Raw genomic sequence first — 21808 nt, forward strand, 5'->3', positions numbered from 1 at the left:
AATAAAGTCCAAAAAACTAAAAAAAAAAAAAAAAAAATGGAGTGGGAGAAGGGAATTGGATGTGGCCATGTTATGATGGAAATGTTCTGTATCCTTACTGTATCAATTTCAATATTTTGGTTATAATATTGCACCATGTTTTTACTAGATGTTACCTTCATGGGAAAACTGGGTAAAGGGTAGATGTGATCTCTTTGTATTATTAGTTTTTTTTCCTTTGTATTATTTTTTACAACTGTCCATAAATCTATAATTATTTCAAAATAAGTTTAATTAAAAAAATACAAAATTGGAATAAAGTTTGCACTGTTAAAAAGCTCATAAAATACACAAAATTAAAGACAAATGCAAACTGTGAAACAGACTTGCCACATATGATTAAGTAATTAACAACCTTAATATGTCCAAAGCTTTCATAAGTCAAAAAACAAATGAGCAAAGAACACAAATAGGTACTTCACAAAGGAAAAATACAAACAACGAATAGTCATCAAAATAATTAACCACACTACCACTTAAAAGCATGAAAATTTAAAACAATGCAAATTTTTCAGACTGGCAGAGATTTTAAATTAGATGCTGCAGAGTTTGCTGGTAAGTGGGTGCTCTTCGATTATTGATTGGAATTGAAAGTGACAGGCGTCTATAGGAGGATCATTTGGTAATAGGATTAAAAAAATTTTTTTTAAGTATACACCTTCAGGAGCCAGCATGGCACAGTTGATTAAACATCCAACTCTTGGTTTTGGCTCAGGTCATGATTTCAGATTGAGATTGAGCCCCAAGTCAGGCTCTATCCTCAACGTGGAGTCTGCTTGGAATTCTCTCTTCCTCTCCCTCTGCCCCTCCCACTCATTCTCTCCCCTCTGCTCTCTAAAATAAACAAATCTTGGGCAGCCCAGGTGGCTCAGTGGTTTGGTGCTGCCTTCGGCCCGGGCCTGATCCTGGAGAGCCGGTATCAGGTCCTGCATAGGGCTCCCTGCGTGGAGCCTGCTCCTCCCTCTGCCTGTGTCTCTGCGTCTCTCTGTGTCTCTCATATATAAACAAATAAAATCTTAGAAAATAAAAAATAAAAAAATAAAATAAACGAATCTTGTTTTAAAAACAAGATACCAAAAAAAAAAAAAAAAAAAAACAACAAGATACCAGGGCGCTGGGATCAAGCCCCACATGAAACATAATAATTTCAAGTCTGGACAGTTATTCTAAGAAAATAATGAAGTACACACACAAAAACTTCTTTTTTAAAAAATTTTTATTTATTTATTCATGAGAAAGAGAGAGGCAGAGACAAAGACAGAGGGAGAAGCAGGCTCCATGCAGGGAGCCTGACGTGGGACTCGACCCCGGGTCTCCAGGATCATGCCCTGGGCTGAAAGTGGTGCTAAACCACTGAGCCACCCAGGCTGCCCCAAAAACTTCTTTACAAAGATCTTCACTATCGTATATAATTTGTCATGCCCCCAAATAAGAGATTATTGGGTAAGTGACAGCCATGTAATGAAATAATAACATGATGTTTGAGAAAAATAACCGCATGGAAAATCAGGGTACCATCAAGTGAAAAAAGTTGGTTACATAAATAATGCATTATATGACCCCAATTTTAAGAGTTAACATTTCTTTTTTTTTTTTTTTTTTTTTTTAGAATTTATTTATTTATTAATAGAGACACACAGAGAGAGAAGCTAGCCACCTCCCCGCAGATCACAGCCCACTGGGGCTGCCCAAGAGTTAACATTTCTTAACATCTGTGTTTACCAAAAAGATTAGAAGAATTCAGACAGAAAGCGTAACAGTGGGATGGTATCACAGGTGATAAATACATTTTTTTGTGTGTGATTTTCTGCATTATGAAAATTTTCTAGCAAAAATTGTATGCTAAGGGCAGCCCGTGGCTCAGCGGTTTAGCACCACGTTCAGCCCAGGGCGTGATCCTGGAGACCTGGGATTGAGTCCCCTGTCGGGCTCCCTGTGTGGAGCCTGCTTCTCCCTCTGCCTGTATCTCTGCCCCTCTCTCTCTCCTCTGTGTTTCTCATTAATAAATAAATAAAATCTTTATAAAAAAAAAATTGTGTGTTAAATTACTTTAGTCATTAGAAGAAAAAAGCAGTAATTTTTGTTGTTGTTGTTTTAAAAGGAGCCCTGGGGGATCCCTGGGTGGCTCATTTAGCATCTGCCTTTGGCCCAGGGCATGATCCTGGAGTCCAGGAATCGAGTCCCACCTCGGGCTCCCGGCATGGAGCCTGCTTCTCCCTCTGCATGTGTCTCTGCCCTCTCTCTCTCTCTCTCTCTCTCTCTCTCTCTCATTAATAGATAAATAAAATCTTTTAAAAATAATAAATAAATAAAAGGAGCCCTGTGTGGTAAGGCAGGCAGCCAGTTCACACACTTGGCCTGTGAACAAGCCAAGCACTCCAAGGGCACTGAGCCTTTGGGCAACTGGTAGAGACACAAGATACACTGGGCAGAAGCAGCCTCCCTTCCACCTCTGAAGAGACATGACTCACCTTTCTGAGTTCCTAAAGTAGCTGTTAATAAGAGTGGATAAGTCTGGAATGACATGTTACAGGTGTGAGATTTTGGTTGGTTTGTTATACTATCCTGGTTCTTGATTCTACTACGACTGCTTCCATGTTCCTGAAAACCTTGAAACTGTTTTTGCACACCTGACCTGAAGCCTTTATAAAGGGTGAAAGGACATAAACATCCACACAAAATTGCATACTGAATGGAAAAAGCTAGCCACCTCCCCGCAGATCATATCCTCCCACCCCAAATCACACCCTTACCTGTAACAAGCACTTGATCCGTTCCCCAGGGGTCATAATTCCTGTGGTGAATACACCAGATAACATCCCAGCTGCAAATATTTGGGGGTAGCTGTGTTGAAAACAAAAACCAGAAGCAAGCACCTGTGACTAACCACTCAGAACAGAGGCAATTCCAGCAAAGAGGATGAGGGCGGGGGGGGGGGGGGCGGCAGAGCACTAAGGGTCAGGGGATGCACTAAATGGATGGTGGGCATTAAGGAGGGCACTTGTTGGGATGAGCAGCACTGGGTATTATACTAAGTGATGAATCACTACATTGTATTGTTTAAACCAATACTACACTATATGCTAACTAACTTGAATTTAAATTAAAAAGAAAAGAAGAAAAAGAAAAAAGAAGCACTTGGACTAGACAAGAGCCCAGCACAAGTGTTATATCTTGCACAAAAGCCAAGTTCTAGGTGTATTCTGATATCAAATTTCCCAGGGCAATTTTCTCAATGCCAAGAACAATATGAACGTGGTCAAGGTCAGCTGCACACTCAGCTGCCTCACCCAAGGAAGGAGCTTTACAGTGAGATACAGCTCCCTCCCCTGGGGCTGTGATACACAGACACTACAGACAAGTCTTCAGGCTTCAGGCTTCAGGCTCCCTGATTCTCCATTTGTCAAATTCAGAGTTGTTGTGGAAAAAAGCCTCTAACTCAAGATCTGGGTCTCGATCGACCCCAGTTCCCCTTCAATCTCACTTCGTCTGGACCACAAACGTCCTGAGTCAAGACACAAGCAGGACAAGCATTGTGGTGGGGGTGGGGGTGGGGTGGCCACCTCCAAAGGCTGAAGGGCAGCCAGGACAGTTGCAAGGACTATGCTATAAGATGCTGAGAAAGGCCCAGACAGGGATGGTACCCAGAAAGGCATGATGGGTTCTGTGGCCCTCTGTGCAGGGAATGGTCCCCCAGTGGCCAGAGATACAGATCCTCACCCTGGCTCTCAAAGAATGAACCATGCCAAGTATTCAGAGGACTCTGGGACTCCAAGCATCTGTAGCGCACAGCTGCCTGTATAGCTGTCATCTCCTTTTCTTTCTGGGATTAGTAATACAAGGGTGGCCAGGAGGGACGCCTGCATGGCTCAGCAGTTGAGCATCTTCCTTCAGCTCAAGGTGTGATCCCAGGTTCGGGCATCGAGTCCCACATCAAGCTCTCTGTGAGAAGCCTGCTTCTCCCTCTATGTCTCTGCCCCTCTGTGTCTCTCGTGAATAAATAAAATCTTAACAACAATAACAACAACAACAGAAACCAAGGGTGGCCAGGACACAGTGGAGCACAAAGCTAAAATGAGCATTTCAACAGAGCCCCTGCAAGTTAAAAAAAAAAAAAAAATGTTGCTAAAAAGCTTCAGTTACTTGCCAGTACCTCAGGTCCCTCCTGACCCCCACCCTCTGACAGCTGAGCCTTCAGGCGGGCCCCACCCAACTAGGAGTCCAAGATCTAGAGAGCAGGTGTCAAATGGGGGGTACAGAGACATCTATGCAGGTCCTTCCCTCCAGGCAGGGTATCAGTTTCAACAGCCCTGGTTTGTTCCTAATCTCACCCCAGGTAGAGATCACACATATACCTCAGGCATGTCTAACACACAGGTTGACTGTTTTACAGTCAAGAGACTTGCTTTCATGCATGGCCTCCTTCACAGTCTCAGTTCACATTATTATCCCCAAGAAGAGTCCTCTCCACAACTGAACTTCCCCTCATGAGACCAACATGCTCTGTTCTTTGCAGGATGCCCATACCCCAGGTCAGGCACACTCCCATCTCCTGGGAGTAAGGACTTTCCCTTAAATGGGATCTCTTTGTGTGCACAGGGTATTCTGTAGACATTCTGTAACTGCCTGGCCCACTCTGCCACCCCCACCCCCCGCCCCAGGGTGGCATCTGTGAGTCTGGACCTCTTGGGTGTCCACTCCATCCATGGTCCTAGTAATACTCATTTTCACAGTGTCCCTAAATACCACTGCAGGGAGGGGAACGGGGCAAGGCTAATGTTCAGAATTTTAAAAATGGCCAGATTATGGGGTTGGGGTCCCGAGTGTCTTGACCTTTGCTCAAGCAGAAAGTGTTTCTCTGCATGCTGATCTGATTGTACAAGGAACATAACCTACAGGCCAAAGTACTAACAATGACCCCATTGGAGGTTTTAGTGCATGGTCCTGGTACAGCTATGAGCTGGTACATAAGCCAGAAGACCAGGTGCTCAGAGAGGACATGTGTCCATGGGACATTTGGACCTACCTGGACCTACCAACAATCAAACACAGCTTCAAAAGGACCCTATACACATCCACATTTGTGGCCACCTGTTGCTATTTATAGAAGCTGGACACATTTGGAGGGTCACAAGGACTCCAGAAATAGTTTCACATTGTAAGCATCTCTATCCCCGGGATCCAATCCCGTGTCGGGCTCCCTGCATAGAGCCTGCTTCTCTCTGCCTCTCTCTCTGTGTCTCTCATGAATAAGTAAATAAAATCTTAAAAAAAAACAACCCACAAGCATCTCTATCTACGTCCTAGACCCTTACTCAGCATGCTGTGACCTGAAGTAATAACAGAAAACAACTGCACAGCACCCTGGATTTCCTCCCTCAAGCTACTAGATCCCAAGCCTGGTTAGCTTTTGTGGGTTCTATGCTGCCTGCAGCCCCTCCCAGGAATTGTCACCTTGCAAGTCTCAAGACTGAGCCACCTTGCCATTCCACATTTCCATTCAGAATTCCCCTGCATCCTAAGAAGCTGGTCTGATGTAAAGTACAGCACAGGGAATATAATACAGTCAATAAAGTAATAACTTCATATGGTGACAGATGGTAACTACACTTATCATGCTGAGTACTTCATAATGTATATAATTGTCAAATTACTGTGTTATACACCTGAAACTAATACCGCATCAACTATATTTCAATTAAAAGTTAAAAAACGTTTAGTTTTTTAAAAAGTTGATTTTTTTTAAAAAAAATATTTTGTTTATTTATTCATTAGAGACAGAGAGAGGCAGAGGGAGAAGCAGAATCCATGAAGGGAGCCCAACATGGGACTCAATCCCGGGACTCCAGGATCACACTCTGGGCGGAAGGCAGGTGCTAAACCACTGAGCCACCCAGGCGTCCCAAAGTTGATGTTTTTATTAACTACTTTGCAAATTCTGAGCTGTAATCCTGACTCATCTGCCTCTTCGTACCCAAATCCAATTTCTTTAAAGTTTATGAAAAAATGTATACTAACATATAAATTTATAAATTAAATAATTACTAATTTATTTCACTTAACAGAAAAACTAGTAACTGAAATAACTATAATCATGTTACTAAAATGATGTAAAACAAAAGTTCAAGCCTTCCCTTTTCCCAACCAAGTGATGGGAAACAAGGCTACGGTTGTCATTACTGCAGCCCCAGGTACTGTTCATGGAATTTTATACACATTGTAGCAGTCACACCTCCCAGCGCTGTCTTATTACTTATCACTAATATCTCCAGTAAGTGATACTATTTCACAGAAGAAATTACGACAAGCTGGTAGGGAGGATGGGGAGGGCTCTGGGTTGTTTTCTTTCCCCCTTTACTTCACAGAGCAAAAGAAACTCAAGTACCTGCCTCATGTGGGGCAACCAGGAGCCAGTGTTAGGGGTCCGGGAAGAAAGCCACTCCTTATCTGCCAAGATTTTTTCCTTTAATCCATGTCACATCATCAGGCAGAACAACTTCAAGAGCTCCAGACCTGTAAGTACTCACCTAAGCACATCCTCTGGGTGTTTCTGTTGCAGTTTCTTCCCCAAACCAAACCCAAAGAAGCACACTGCAAACATGGGAGTGACCCCAATGATGGGGGCAGCCATGCCCCGATATAGCCCAGTGATGCCCTGTAAGGAATCACAGAAGCAGAAACTGTTTATAGAAACAACTACCCTTTATCTGCTGAAACAGGAAAGCAATGTGTCCTCTAACTTGTGGCTTTCTTCCTTCACCTCTTCTTCAAGCAAAGACAGCTTTAAGTAGGAAGAAAACCCCAGAAATAGTTGTCCTCTTACACACTGCTAAAGAAACTGCAAACAGCTTTCGTTCTGTAAGGCAATCTGGCAATATGCAGCATACCTTTTCATTAGGAAATTCTCTGTCTAGAAATTTATTCTAAGAAAATACTAAGAAATGTAAAAAGAGAATGACACCAGGCAATATGAAGCTCCCAAAAATTTTGGAATAAACCAAAAAACTCCCAAATAGGACACTAACAAGACAAATGATGGGAATTCCATAAATGGACTATCACAGCCATTAAATCATGCTGTACCATGAGAAGAATCTACTAAGTCTACTTAGAGACCACTAAAAAAAGTACGCTAAAAAACAAGATGTACAAAGTGATCTGACTTACTTGAGGTAAGATAACAGGGAATTAGGATATTTTTGTATTTTCCAAGTATTAAGGCATGGAGGTTTTTGTTTTTGTTTTTTTAAGATTTTATTTATTTATTTATTCATGAGAAACACAGAGAGAGGCAGAGACATAGGTAGAGAGAGAAACAGGCTCCCTGAGGGAAGCCTGATGCAGGACTCGATCCCAGGACTCGGGATCACACCCTGAGCTGAAGGCAGACATTCAATCTTTGAGCCACCCGAGACGTGGAGTTTTTGTTAAAAACAATAGTAAGACAGAACATCAATTTTCACTCATACAGTTTGGTGATAAAATCAACTATATCAGTAGCCAATAAATAGACAAATTGATATCCCAACTAAACATGGTTGGTAAACCAGGGAAGAGGAAGATTTGGACTCAGGAAACCAAGGGTTCAGCCCAAGAGAGGTGAATGGGGTTTCCAGGATGGTGTTGAGTCCTGTCAATCTGGAAAGAAGCCAGTCTACAAGGGAGTATGAGGATGGAAGACTTCAGAAGGAATGTTTCTAAGAAAAGCAAAGCAAAACAACTCACAGTGGAACAACAGATTTAACTGTTTAGGCAGTGTGGAAAACCAAACAGAAAGGTACTTGCCACAGAGCTTTTCAGATACAGGGTAACAGAGACAAGATTCAAAGAAACACAAGCAAAAGAAACTGATACAATTACTAACCCAACCTCAATAAAAACAAAAAGTGGCACAAGAAATAAAATGCACCTCATAGTATGTTACTTAGTTAACAGAAAAAACACACATACAAAGTTGTAAATATGAAAGCAGTGAATTTGATTAAACCAGAAAACATGATAAAATTGTATGGACAGGGCAGAAAGAAGGAAGAAAGGAATGTAAGAGTTAAAATCATCTGCTACAAACAGGTAGCTAAAGCATGTAAAAATGTATAAAATATAGTAATAAATGTATATTGTTTAGGTAGAAACAGCATAAATAACTGGAAGAGCTGAAAATAATTGGAGAAAGAGGGGATAAATCATTTTGCTACTCTGTTACAGCCCTTTTAGTAACAAACTCAAGTGCTCTATTCACTTCAATACAGAAAAAGGAATAATTTTAAATACAAATATTAGGGGCACCTGGGTAGCTTAGTTGGTTGAGTGTACGCCTTCCATTCAGGGTCCTGGGATCAAGCCCCACAGCAGGCAGCCCGCTTCTCCCTCTCTCCCCTGCTCATGTAGCGCTCTCTCTCTCTCTCTCTTTCTCTCTCTCTCAAATAAATAAATAAAATCTTAAAAGCCAACCAAACAAACCCCAAACATTAAAGGGGCACTTGGGTGGCTCAGTCCCTCTTGGTTTTAGCTTGGGTCATGGTTTCAGGGTCATGGGATCTGCACTCAGCACAAGGTTGCTAGAGATTCTCTCTCCCTTTCCTCTGCTGCTCGCACACACTCATGCATTCTCTCTCTCTCTCTCTCTCTATCTCAATAAATAGATAAAATCTTTAAAAAATATATTAAAGCTGTTCTTGGGGCACCTTGGTGGCCCAGTCAGTTAAGTGTCTGCCTTTGGCTCAGATCATAACTCTAGGTGGTGGGCTCAGCAGGGAGTCTGCTTCCCCCTCTCTCTCTGTCCTTCGCCCCTACTCCCACTTGTGCTCTCGCTCTTTCTCAAATAAATAGTAAAATTTTGTAAAAAAGCTGTTCTTTAAGAGAGAGTTACAGGTGGGGCACCTGGGTGATTCAGTCCATTAAGTACTGAGCTCTTGATTTCAGTTCAAGTCCCTAATCCTAGAGTCTTGAGATTGAGCTCCAAGTTGGGCTCACACTCAGTGCACTTGTCCCTCTCCCTCTGCTCACCCTCCACCCCAGCTCAGCTTGTGCTTGCAAGAGCTCTCTCTCTCTCTCTAATTAAAATTAAATTAAATTACATTAAATTAAACTAAATTAAATTAAATTAAGAGAGAGAGCTGTAGGATAAATAGAGTGGTGCTACACACTGGGAAATTCCAGTCAGAGGCTGAAGAACCTGTCTCTCTACAGATTCTGGGCATTCACAACCAGTCTTCTTTCCTAAACTAAAGGGGCCAGCTATACCAGTTGGCACTGCTGGATCCTGCAAAGGCCTAACATTGCCACAGACTGTAAGCAGACTCTCAGAGGACAAAGTGCAAAAGCAATAAACAGGAAAGAGTAAAGGGGAAAAAGAAGGTTCCAAGGGGGATCTACAAAAGCAGCATGTGATAAAGTGCTTCCAAAGCCCACAGCTCCCCAACTGGGCTGAGAAGGATACCCAAATCCTAAGGGGCTAAGCTCATGCCTCCTGACAACTCCACTAGCTTTCCTTCCACTATGCTGGCCCACCCACCTCCATGCAACACCAAGATTTCTGGCAGCTTCAGGAAGCAGAGTGCTCAGCCTGCACAGCAAAAACCAGGGACATGCAAACATATGGACTAAGGAAGCCTATTTAACTCTGCAAGGAGTTGGGATTATACAGTCATTCTCACTGGGCCCCCAGGACCCAGCACCCTGCCAAGCCACTAAACAGGTACTCAGTGTTTATTGACAAAGAGGCAGGTAATCCTGCCTCTCTTTCACCAGGGCAGTGGACTCTGAGCAGACCCAAAGCCTAAAGCCTCTATCAGACACTACTCTGGGCAACACAGAGGAAAGAATGAATGCCTTATAGAAGAAAAGGCAGCACCATCTCAGGCATGGGTACTGCAGGAACTCTGGGAACAACTCTCCCAAGGCTGAGTCCATCACTTACCAGCATCCTCTGTTTATCTGGGTGACACCTACTTCTTCATTTCTGTACTAAGGGCTATCTATATTTAATAGAGTATTAATATAAGAGTTACATTTTAGGAAGCAAAGGAAAAGTTCTCAACAAGGTCTTTTAACATTCGTGCTATTGAAGTGATTAATATCACTTTAAAAAGTAAAAATACTTTTTAAGAATCCCATGTTTTCTCGGCACCTGGGTGGCTCAGTTGGTTCAGCATCTGCTCAGGTCATGATCTCAGGGTCCTGGGATCAAGCCCCCACATCGGCTCCCTGCTCAGTGGGAAGCCTGCTTCTGCCTTGCTCTCTTGCCTGCCACTCCTTTTGCTTGTGCATGCTCTGTCAAATGAATAAATAAAATCTTAAAAATAAAATAAAACAAAATCTCATGTTTTGGGCAGCCCCGGTGGCACAGCGGTTTAGCGCCGTCTGCGGCCCAGAGTGTGATCCTGGGGACCCGGGATCGGGTCCCACGTCGGGCTGCCTGCATGGAGCCTGCTTCTCCCTCTGCCTGTGTCTCTGCCTCTCTCTCTCTCTCTCTCTCTCTCTCTCTCTGAATAAATAAATAAATAAATAAATCTTAAAATAAAATAAAATAAAATAAAATAAATCTCATGTTTTCAGGGGCACCTGGCTCAGTCAGTTAAATATCTGCCTTTGGCTCAGGTTATGATCCCAGGGTGCTGGGATCAAGTTCTGTATCAGGTTCCCTGCTCAGTCGGGAGTCTGCTTCTCCCTCTCCCTCTGCCTCACCCACCTCCCTTCCTCCCCAACTCACGTGTTCTCTCTCCCTCTCTCTCTCAAATAAATAAAATCTTTACAAAATAAATAAATCCCATGTTTTCACTCTAAGAAATACCTAAAAAGTTATTATGTAATTCAATAACCCCAAACCAATTTAGTGTCTTCGTCTAGGGGTTTGTAGATTCACTGGTCTTTCTCACCGTTCCCCAGACTGGCTGCTTTTCCTGTAGACTTTACATGAACTTCTTTTTGACTACATTTTTTTTTCTTTTTTCTTTTCTTTTTTTTTAAGCATGCCCAACATGGGGCTTGAACTAATGACCCTGAGATCAAGAATCACATGCTCCACCGAGTCAGCCAGGCACCCAAAGACTTCACATTAACTTCTGACACTAACCTCTATTGAACCAACTGATCCAGATTTGCATTTTCTTCCATTTTACATCTCTAATCATTCCCCACTAATTTCTTGTGGTCTAATTCTGCCTTTCATTCTTTTAAAGATTTTATTTATTTATTTGACAGAGAGTGCACAAGGTGGGGGGGGGTAGCAGGCAGAGGGAGAGGGAGTAGCATGCTCCCTGCTGAGCAAGGAGCATGACATGGGGCTTGATCTCTAGGATCATTACCTGAGCCAAAGACAGACGCTTAACTGGCTGAGTCACCCAGGCACCCCTAATTCTGCCTTTCAAATAAGAGAACCATTTTATTAGCTTTAGTCTTCCATATAAAACAGTGGCTGGAACTATCAAAGATTCCAAAACAACAACAGGAAGGCACAGGACTGCACAATGAGACAGCCACAGCTGTGGGCTAGACCTCTGCAGAAAGTCACTCTATTCTCCCAGGGCGATAATAAACCAATTCTGTGAATGTGGTTCTCTGATTAAGAGGAATGTCCAGCACCTGGATACCATACCTCTCTAACAAGAGTCTTCCGGAAACAGTCAAAGGTCCCAGAATACATGGGAGGCTGTCCAGGCAAACTCGGGGGCTGTGTCTGCAGTCGGACCTAAAACCAGAAGTTAAAACATAGTCATCTCCCAGAAAGAAACTGCCTACCAAACTCCAAACAGAGAAAGCTGAGCTTGTGTACATGTCTTCAGCATTCACTTAACCTGCTAGATTCAGACATCTTTTTCTTCCATTTTATTCAAACTCTGCACTCACAAGTCAGGAGTAGCATGCTTTCCCCGCCCCCCCTCATCCAGCTAACTTCCATCATTTATTTCTTACCAATAGATCCCACAGTGACTCAATGGGACAGGTATTCCCAGCTTACAGATGAGAAGACTGGGTTTAGGGAGTTCAAGTGATGTGCTAGTAAGACCTGGCTGATGCAAAGCTCCAGCTCTAGCCACCACCCCCTTCCATTGGTGGTGACATGCTGGTGGTTAGGTCAAGCACTCCACAAAGGCATTCTGGACTAAGGTGGATTTAATCCTACTTTTTTGTTCCTCATCCTTCTTGACCTTTTGGTGTATCCAGTGCTTCAAACTATCTCTTCTTGAAACCTCCCTTCTTGCACCTCCCTCCCTTGTTGCCTTTTCCACTCTAGGCATTCTTCAAGGCTTAGCTCCCTACCCAGCTGATCCACAATCCCTTTCAGAAAACTCAGATTGCAGGGCTTTAGCTTCTGCTCAGTGATAACTATCACTTGCTCATCTCCAGACCTTCTTTCCCATTCTTAGGGCTACACTTCCAACTGCCTGCTGAAGATCTCCCTACTCAAATCACTTCTGGAATCTTACCCTCCTTATGAATGCTCCATCTGTGCCAGAGCCACCTAGCTACCCTCTTTCTCAGGATTTGAAATCATAGCATTACCTCTGACTACTTCCACTGCTCTTATGCCATGGGCACCAAGTCTGTTGAAGTAGTCCTTCAAGATGTTTCCAGAATCTTGATTTCTTCCTCTTTGTCTGAGTCCTCTCCTGGTGCAAGTTCTAACCCATCCATATCCAGAGTAGTGGTTTTCAATTATGTCCACTAATTCTTTGATACTCTCCCCTTCAAAGTGAGTCCTAATTCTCTCCCCTTGAATGTGTGCCAAACTCACTGAACTCACTTTTGCCAAATAGAGTGTGGTGATATTGATGCTATATGATTTCCAAGACTAGGTGATAAGGCCAGCTTCTGCCTGTCTCTACCTCAGGTTATCCGCTGTGGGGGAAGTCAACCACCAAGTCATGAGGACACTCAAAACAACCTAGAGAGGCCATGTGTGGAGGAAAGAAGGCCTCCTGATACAGCCAGGACGAACTTGCCAGCATGTGAATGAACCACATGGAAGCTAATCCTTCAGATGAGTGCAGTCCCAGATAATGTCTTGGGGTGGGGGCAGCAGGGTAGGTGCACTGTCTTTGTTTCAGTATTTTTTTAAAGCAATCTCTACACCCAACATGGCACTTAAACTCATGACCCCAAAATCAAGAGTCACATGCTCTACCAACTAAGGCAGTCAGGCAATCTGGTTCAGTACTTTCTGTAATGGCTTTATTAAGATATAATTTACATAGTACAAAATTCACCCTTTTAAAGTGCACAACTCAATAGTTTTTAGTATTTTGAGTTGTACAACCTTCCTTACAATCAATTTAGAATACTTCTTTCACTCCAAAAAGAAACACCATACCAGGGATCCCTGGGTGGCGCAGCAGTTTAGCACCTGCCTTTGGCCCAGGGCGCAATCCTGGAGACCCGGGATCGAATCCCACATCGGGCTCCCGGTGCATGGAGCCTGCTTCTCCCTCTGCCTATGTCTCTGCCTGTCTCTCTCTCTCTCTCTCTCTGACTATCATAAATTTAAAAAAAAGAAAGAAAAGAAACACCATACCATTAGTAGCTACTCCCCATTCCTCTTTTCTCTCAGTTCTTGGGAATCACTTATCTACTTTCTGTCCCTATAAATTTGCTTAATATTTACTGAATATTAAGTCCTTTGCCCACTTTTTAATTGGCTTGTTTGCCTTATTACTGAGTTGTAAGAGTTCTCTATACATCCTGGATCTCAGCCAACATCTGCAACCTCACAAGCAATCCTCAACCAGACTATCTGCCTAAACTGCCAAAATCCTGCCTCACAAAAACTGTGAGAGTTAATGACGCTTCTTGTTTCATATCACTAAGTTTTGAGGTAAGTTGTTATACTGTGATAGATAACTGATACACTTGGTTACTTCTGCAGTCTATTTCTGGCTGTTTTTCCTGTTCAGAGTTCTTCTGCTTCCAAGTCCTTCTCAGATTGCTACCATACTAACCTTTTCAAGATACCATTTTCAGCATGCTGTTTCTGTTTCTTTAGAATCTCCTATTCTTATATTTGTTAGGGCCTTACACATCACAATAAGGAAATCACTCTCTAGGCAATGGAGAGGACATGTAAGTCTGAGTTTATAGGACAGAACAGTAGAAATGTCCAGAGGGTCCCATTGCTTTATATCTGAAATCCCTTATATTGGCGTTCAGATCCTCCATGGTCAGGCACAACCTCCCTCAGGAAGGGAGAAGTGGATTAAAACTGATGATCCGGGCAGCCCTGGTGGCTCAGCAGTTTAGCGCTGGGGCATGATCCTGGAGACCCAGGATCGAGTCCCACGTCAGGATCCCTGCATGGAGCCTGCTTTTCCCTCTGCCTGTGTCTCTCTTTCTCTCTCTCTCTGTGTCTCTAATAAATAAATAAAATATTTAAAAAAAAAAAAAACTGATGGGGCAGCGGTTTAGCCCCTCCTGTAGCCCAGGGCGTGATCCTGGAGACCCTGGATCAAGTCCCTCATCAGGCTCTCTGGATGGAGCCTGCTTCTTCCTTTGCCTGTGTCTCTGCCTCTCTCTCTCTCTCTCTCTCTCTGCATCTCTATGAATAAATAAATAAAATCTTAAAAAAAAAAAAAAAACTGATGATCCCTTTCTGTGATTCTGGGTAAATCTCATCCTTGTTCCATCATGACATCAGCCACCCAAGCCAGTAAGAACATTAAAGTACCTCATTCTTTTTTTTTTTTTTTTAATTTTTTATTTATTTATGATAGTCACAGAGAGAGAGAGAGAGAGGCAGAGACACAGGCGGAGGGAGAAGCAGGCTCCATGCACCGGGAGCCTGATGTGGGATTCGATCCCGGGTCTCCAGGATCGCGCCCTGGGCCAAGGGCAGGCGCCAAACCGCTGCGCCACCCAGGGATCCCTAAAGTACCTCATTCTTATTTTACAGTTTGACTCCCACTGCCAAGCCTGTATCTATCTTCACTCTTGCCCTCCTCGCAGCCAGAATGTCTGGGTTTCTCTACCTCTCCAATCAGAACTCAGCCAGCCCTTAGCCACCTGCCATACAGCCTTTCTAAGCTCCAACTCTCAAATACTGCAGTTCTTGCCTTCTCAGGCCACAACTAGTGGCCTTGGACTTTTGAAGGTGCCCGTAAGGCCAGGCTTTGACTGGATTCCATTTGGATCTCTGAGGCCAAAGGACTGCAATCAGAAATTTGTGGTTTTGTTTAAACCAAAAAGAGACTTTCTGGCTGATAAAAATGCCAGGGAACATTTTCACACATCAGTACAGAGATCACCTCCTGGGCTCTTCCTGAGAGTGACATCTATTGGAAGGGCAAGAGGATACAGAAGAGCAACATTTGTATAAGGCAGCAAATAAGGGTTTTTGTTGTCTTTTAAGAGAGGTCCCAAATGCCTGGAACTAACAAGATGTCTGGCTACATGGATCAACAGTAGGAAGAGAAACCAATCAATTCTCTCTTATTAGACAGTGCTGCCTAAACCACTTTCTGGGAAGCACTAATGCAAAGTTGGTTATGTTTAAACCAAAAAGAGACTTTCTGGGCTGATAAAAATGCCAGGGAGGGATCCCTGGGTGGCGCAGCGGTTTGGAGCTTTGAATGCTAAGTCACAAGGCATGGACTTTGGTCTTCAGGCAGGCCTTGCTAAAAGTGCTGCAGGGGAACGAATTGAGGCATGATGTGCAGAAGACTGGGGAACAAGCCCTGATGAGTTTCCTCCTTCCTAGAGTCTCAGTTTGACCATGGCTTCCTTACATGGGAGTTGTGAGGATCATCCTGGCCCTGGGCAAAATCAGTCACTTGCTTTCCTTGGGAGGGACTCAATCTCAGGTTATCATCATCTCCCACAGGAGGCCCATCAGGCTAATGGAAGGTTATAGGCTGAAGATGGCCAGCCCCCTCTCTGCAGTGGAGTGAGGAGATAATGATGGGGAAATCTTGGACCCAGAGGACTGTGTCAAAAGACACCTCTAGACACGCCTGGGTGGCTTAGTGGTTTAGCCTTTGGCCCAGGGCGTGATCCTGGAGTCCAGGGATCGAGTCCCAACATCAGGGTCCCTGCCTGGAGCCTGCTTTCCACATCGGGGTCCCTGCATGGAGCCTGCTTCTCCCTCTGCCTATGTCTCTCTCTCTCTGTCTCTCATAAATAAATAAAATCTTTAAAAAAAAAAAAAAGACATCTCTAGAATAACTGCGCCTCTGCCTAGCTCTCTCCCTGAGGAGGGCTTTAACAGGTGCTTTGCTTCAATCCTGCTACTAATGTTATAAGGTTTGCTGCAAATCAGAGCTTTGGGGAGGCGCTTTTTCTTCCCGACCCTCAAACAAGTGCCGCAGGTCAGGAGAGGATGCAGGAGAGAGAATTTTAAACGAGAACCCTTGATGGACGGTTAGAGGCTGCTATCTCTGCGCTGTCGGCTCTTGGGGCGCGAGGAACAACTCTCCCCGCGCCCCCGATCCCCGGAAAGAATGAAAGGGAGATTCCTTAGACTTTTCATGTAAGTTCCCAAGGGCCCCGCGCCTATCTCGGGCTGCGCCTCGCGGGAGACACTGCTTTCTGCGCTCCGCCCGGGGCCTCCTCCCTCCAGCCGGCGCCCCAGCCACCTCGCACCTTGACGGTGTCCAGCGGGTGCCCCACAAATACCAAGCACATGCCGCCAAAGCCTCCGGCCAGCAGATTCTTGAGCGGGCTGATGGGCTTCGCTTTGTCTGCCATGGTCCGTCCGTCCGCCTCGCCGGCACTGTGTCGGTCTGTTCCGGGCGGGTTCTGCTCCACAGCCCCAGCTACAGCGCCCGCAGCGCCGACCTTTCACCCACTTTCGGATGGGCGGGGCAAGAGGTGGTGACAGGTTGGGAGGAGGGCCTAGGCTGCGGGATCCGGCTTCCGCTGGGGAGGGCGGCTTCCGGTGTAAGCCACGCCTCCCAGAGGGGCGTGGTTTGAGGAAGCGGAGCTGGGCCCCACACCTCGTGGGAGGTGTGTGGCGGTGCCGGCGGTGAGATTTACTCCTCCTGGAAGTCTTCCCCGACGTGAATGTTTTCCGGGCTCCGGTTCTCTAATCACTCCGCTGAAGTCGAAAGCGCTCTGCCATGTTCCAGGCGTCCCTCTAGGTGCTCGGGGCACAGCTGGTAGCTCAGGACGCGGGTCCCTGTCCTTGTGGAGCTTACAGACGATAACAAAGATAAATAAGTGAAAACTGCATAGTGTATCAAGTGGTTATAACTGCTATGGAGAAAAACCTGGAAAGAGGGTTAGAGAGTTTGGGGGAGCGGGGGCGAGAAATAATAGGCAATTTATTTCTTTATAAATTTTTTTCTTTATAAATTTATAAAAATTTATAATTTATAAATTATATATAAATTATAAATAAAAATTTATAAAAATTTATAAAAATTTTCTTTATAAATCTTTATAAGATATAAATATAATTATTTAAAAAATAGGCAATTTTAAGTAGGTAAGGGAGGGTTTCACTGAGGAGGCAAGAGAGTGAGTCCTGTCCAAAGATATAGGGTGGAGGGTGAGGGACGTAAGAAGCAGAGGGAAAAAAAATGCAAAAGCCCTGAGATGGGCTGTGCCTGGCCCGTTTGAGGAACCACAAAGAGGCCTTTGTGGCTCCAGCAGAATGAGGGAAAGGAAGAGGAATAGCAGATGAAAACATGGAGATAATAATGGCACTTTAAACAGGCTATGTGTACTAGAGGGTTGCAGCCTCTCCTCTGAAGAAGATGGGAGACAGAAGCCATTCTGGGTTGGTTGGGTTGGGTTTTTTTGAAGATTTATTTATTTGGAAGAGCTCAGGAGTGTACTAGAGGGTTGGGGGGTGGGAGGGGCAGAGAGCAAGAGAGAAAGAAACTCAAGAAGACTCCGTGATGAGCTCTGAATCCAATGCAGGGATGGACCCCAGGACACTGAGATCACCACCTGAGCCAAAAACCAAGAGGCAGACACTCAACCAACTGCACCACCCAGGGACCGTGCCATTCTGGGGTTTTGAGCAGAGGAGTGACTTAGTGAGTTAACAGGATCCCTCTGACTGTTGGGTGAGAATAGACTGTAGGGAGCAAGGAGGAAGCAGGGAGCCTTGAGGAAGTGATCAGAGGTGCTGGTTTGGATGGGGCACAGAGAAGGAGGTGGTGAGAAGTATTTGGATTTTGGACATATTCTGGAAAAAAAAAAAACAAACCTAAAGGAATTGTTAATGAATAGAATATAAGGTATGTGAGAGAGGAGTTAAGGATGATGCTAATGTTTTTGTCTTAATGACTCTAGGTGGATGGTATCCAGATATTCACTAACTTACTCTTTCATTGTTTCTGTACTTTGAAAATTTTCAATTAAAAAGCTGTGAACAGGAGTGCCTGGCTGGCTCAGTTGGAAGAACATGAGACTCTTGATTTTGGGGTTGTGATTTCAAGCCCCATGTCAGGATTATTTAAATAAAACTTAAATAAACAAAAAAGCTGTGAACAATAGCCATGTGGCAGGTACCTCACTGCCAAGCTGACTTGATAATAGCCCTCCTTTGTAGTATTCCCAGACTAGACAGAAAGAAGCCTGGAGTGGGGAAGATAGTTGGACCATGTATACTGAGGGCAGAAAGAAGAGTAACAGGATCAGGATTGGGATCTGACTGAGCCTAGCTGGTCTAGAAGTCCTATAGGGGAGTGGAGGGCAAGAAGGCTGAGGCAAGGGCCCAAAGCCTACATACTCTATGCCATAGACTTTTTCTAAGAGATGATGGGGATCTATGGAACAGTTTTAGGCACAGTGGTGACTTGATCAGATTTGTTTTAGAATGTCTATTTTAGGTGGATGAATTTGTGTCGGAAGAGACTAGAAGCAGAGAGATCAGACAAAAGGTAATTACTGTAGTCCAGGCAAGAGGGAGTGAAGGCATGAACTGAGACAAGGGTCATTGATGGATGGAAAAGGAGATAGAACCCAAAGGCTAATATTATCAGAAACCTGCAGCAAATCTGGGTTTTAGACATACTGCAGTTGCAATACTCATGGCACACTGTGGACACATTTGGTACCAGGTCTACAGATCAGGAACCAGGAGAGAGATGAAGGCCAGAGACAGAAGCCAGGAGGACTTCAGCAGAGAGATATATATACAACCCCTGGAAGACTATATACATGGGGAAGTGGGCTGGCATGTTAGAAGGAGCCCCCAAAGCAGAATTTGCTACTAGAGTTTTAGAGGAAACCAAAAAGAGAATGATGCCTTTTAGTAAAAGAGATGAAAGGGTCAAATGCTGGGTCAAACTAAGGAATTTTAAATGCTCCTTAGGTTTAACTGTGAGTTACTGGTGGCATTTAGAAGAAACTTGCCAGGAGTGCTGATGTGGTAGGTTGAGTACTGAACAGGCAGCAAGAAGGCAGAGGCACTAAGAGTCAATTACTAGTTCGAGTTTGGCAGGGAAGCAAAAAGAACAAAGGCTTAAAAGAAGGTTTTGATTGCCATGTTTAAGATGGGTTTGAGGTTGGGAAATGTCAAGAAAAAAGAAAGTGCCGCTGATAAGACAAGGTCCCTAAAGGGGTAGGGGTAGTATCTGGTGTGTGTGGCATCATCCAGCAAGCTTCTTCTAAATTCCTAGTATCTCCAGGACTCTGACTTTGAATCTCTGGAACTGAGTCTGGCACAAGAGTGTTTCAAGCTCTGTGACTGAGTTGGAGAAGTACCCATTGTTAGGAACCTCTGAGGTAGAAGAAAATTATTCAAGCAAGGTAAGGAGGGATCCCTGGGTGGCGCAGCGGTTTAGCGCCTGCCTTTGGCCCAGGGCGTGATCCTGGAGATCCGGGATCGAATCCCACGTCGCGCTCCCAGTGCATGGAGTCTGCCTCTCTCTCTCTCTCTCTCTCTCTCTCTCTCTCTCTCTGTGACTATCATAAATAAATAAAAAAATTTTAAAAAGATTATTTATTTTATTTTGTTTATATATATATTTTTAAGATTTTATTTATTTATTCATAGACACAGAGAGAGAGAGGCAGAGACACAGGCAGAGGGAGAAGCAGGCTCCATGCAGGGAGTATGGCACGGGACTCGATCTCAGGTCTCCAGGATCACACCCCAGGCTACAGGCGGCGCCAAACCGCTGCGCCACCAGGGCTGCCCTTTTTTCTTTCTTTCTTTCTTTCTTTTTTTTTTTTTTTTTTAATTCATGAGAGACACAGAGAGAGAGGCAGAGACACAGGCAGAGGGAGAAGCAAGCTCCACGCAGGGAGCCGGTCGCGGGACTCGATCCGGGGTCTGCAGGATCACGCCCGGGCCGAAGGCAGTGCTAAACTGCTGAACCACCGGGGCTGCCCTATTTATTTATTTTAGAGAGAGAGTGCAGAGAGCAAGAGAGAACAGAGTGGAGGAAGCACGACAGAGGAAGAGGGAGAAGCAGGCTCCCTGCTAAGCAGGAAGCCCTGACTCAATCCCAGGACCCTAGGATCAGGACCTGTGCTGAAGGCAGAAGGCAACTGACTCTTGCTTTCAGCCCAGGTCATGATCTCATGAGTCATAGGATCAAGTCCTATGTTGGGCTCCATGCTCAGCAGGGAGTCTGCTTTAAGATCCTCTCCCTCTGACCATCCCACCTCCTTCTTTATTAAAAAAAAAGGGGGGGCAGGATGATTGTTGTTGAGTAAATTACAAAGGAAATTTCTGTCCTCAGAGGGCTTCGGTATGGCTGAGGAGAAGAATGTCATACATTAGAATAAGAAAGAGCAGTTAAAACAGAGCCTAAGTGCAAAGCAGACTGTCAGCTCCTGATATCTGAGATCTCCTCCTGACTTTCTTCCCCAGTGATCATGATTGTCTTTGTTTCCCACAGATTCTGGGGCATTTCAACCAGGAGAGGGCCACATATTCACAATCCCTCCCATTTGCAAAACTCTGTACTAATCACTGGACTGACCTCAGTTTTACTGAGCAGATGGTTCAAGATTCAGGGATTAGTAATGGGACCTTATTTCTCTTATTTACTGCTTGTAAACTCTGGCTACAGAAGAGAGGCTAATTTAGAATCAACCTACACTCAGAACAGCTTCTAGGACAGATGGTATTTGATTTAGAAGAGCCCTCCTAATAATCCCTGCTGGTAAGCCTGAGCACCTCCATGGCAGACCTCAGTATGGACTTCACTCAAGCCCACCAGATTCTATTCAATCTTCAAAGAGTAACTGATAATCCACTAACCAAATGGTCTTCCTGCCTACTCGTCTAGTCAGCCTTACCCACAACTAGAAAACTGACATGAAATTGAATCTAATTATGCAGTTTTCTGGCCAAAAAAATCATTCTCTGCTCCTCATTTCACCAGGATAAAATACAAGTAGTATTCCCTGGGCAGTCAAAGCTTTTCATAATCTCATAGGAGCTTAGTTCCTCAATTGTGTTTTTCTCTAGACTGTATCTTCATCTCTGAGCAAACTGAGCTGCTCCTGGTTTACCACACAGACCTATTACTTAACTGCCTCCCACCCTTGTCCAAGGCCTTTACAGGCACTTTTCCTTCCATTCAGCACACAGTGTCCTTCTTCCTACTCCATAACATAGTTGCAAGAGAAGTGTACCAAGCTGCTTCTGTATGTTTGACATTGTCCAACCAGTGGTTTCTAGCCATTTTCAGGGTGGAGAACCCCTGGTTACCCTTTCACCAGAAAATGTACTTATACATATGTACCTCCAGGGATGTTTTCAGTCTCATGAGAACTTAATGCCATCCAGGACCTCAGATGAGAAGCCTTGTTCCTAAACCCTGGGAATCAAATGTGGTCTACTCTTCCTAATGTCTCTTCCTTAGTCCTTTTTTTC

The 21808-nt window shown here is 44.4% G+C and overlaps 1 protein-coding gene across 1 annotated transcript in view; it reads right to left on the reverse strand.

The window, feature by feature from the left end:
• The window catches only part of SLC25A20 (solute carrier family 25 member 20), a 31483-nt gene extending 14659 nt beyond the window's left edge, over positions 1–16824 (reverse strand). The window contains exons 1-4 of the mRNA XM_041764222.1: positions 16609–16824; positions 11636–11728; positions 6567–6694; positions 2793–2883 (exon numbers count right to left, since the gene is read on the reverse strand). Of these exons, the coding sequence (XP_041620156.1) occupies positions 2793–2883; positions 6567–6694; positions 11636–11728; positions 16609–16713 (417 nt within the window). The 5' untranslated portion in view covers positions 16714–16824. The remainder of the gene's footprint in view (positions 1–2792; positions 2884–6566; positions 6695–11635; positions 11729–16608) is intronic.
• Between the last annotated feature and the right edge of the window lie 4984 nt (positions 16825–21808).

This window comes from Vulpes lagopus, chromosome 7, assembly GCF_018345385.1.
Source record: "Vulpes lagopus strain Blue_001 chromosome 7, ASM1834538v1, whole genome shotgun sequence".
NCBI lineage: Eukaryota > Metazoa > Chordata > Mammalia > Carnivora > Canidae > Vulpes > Vulpes lagopus.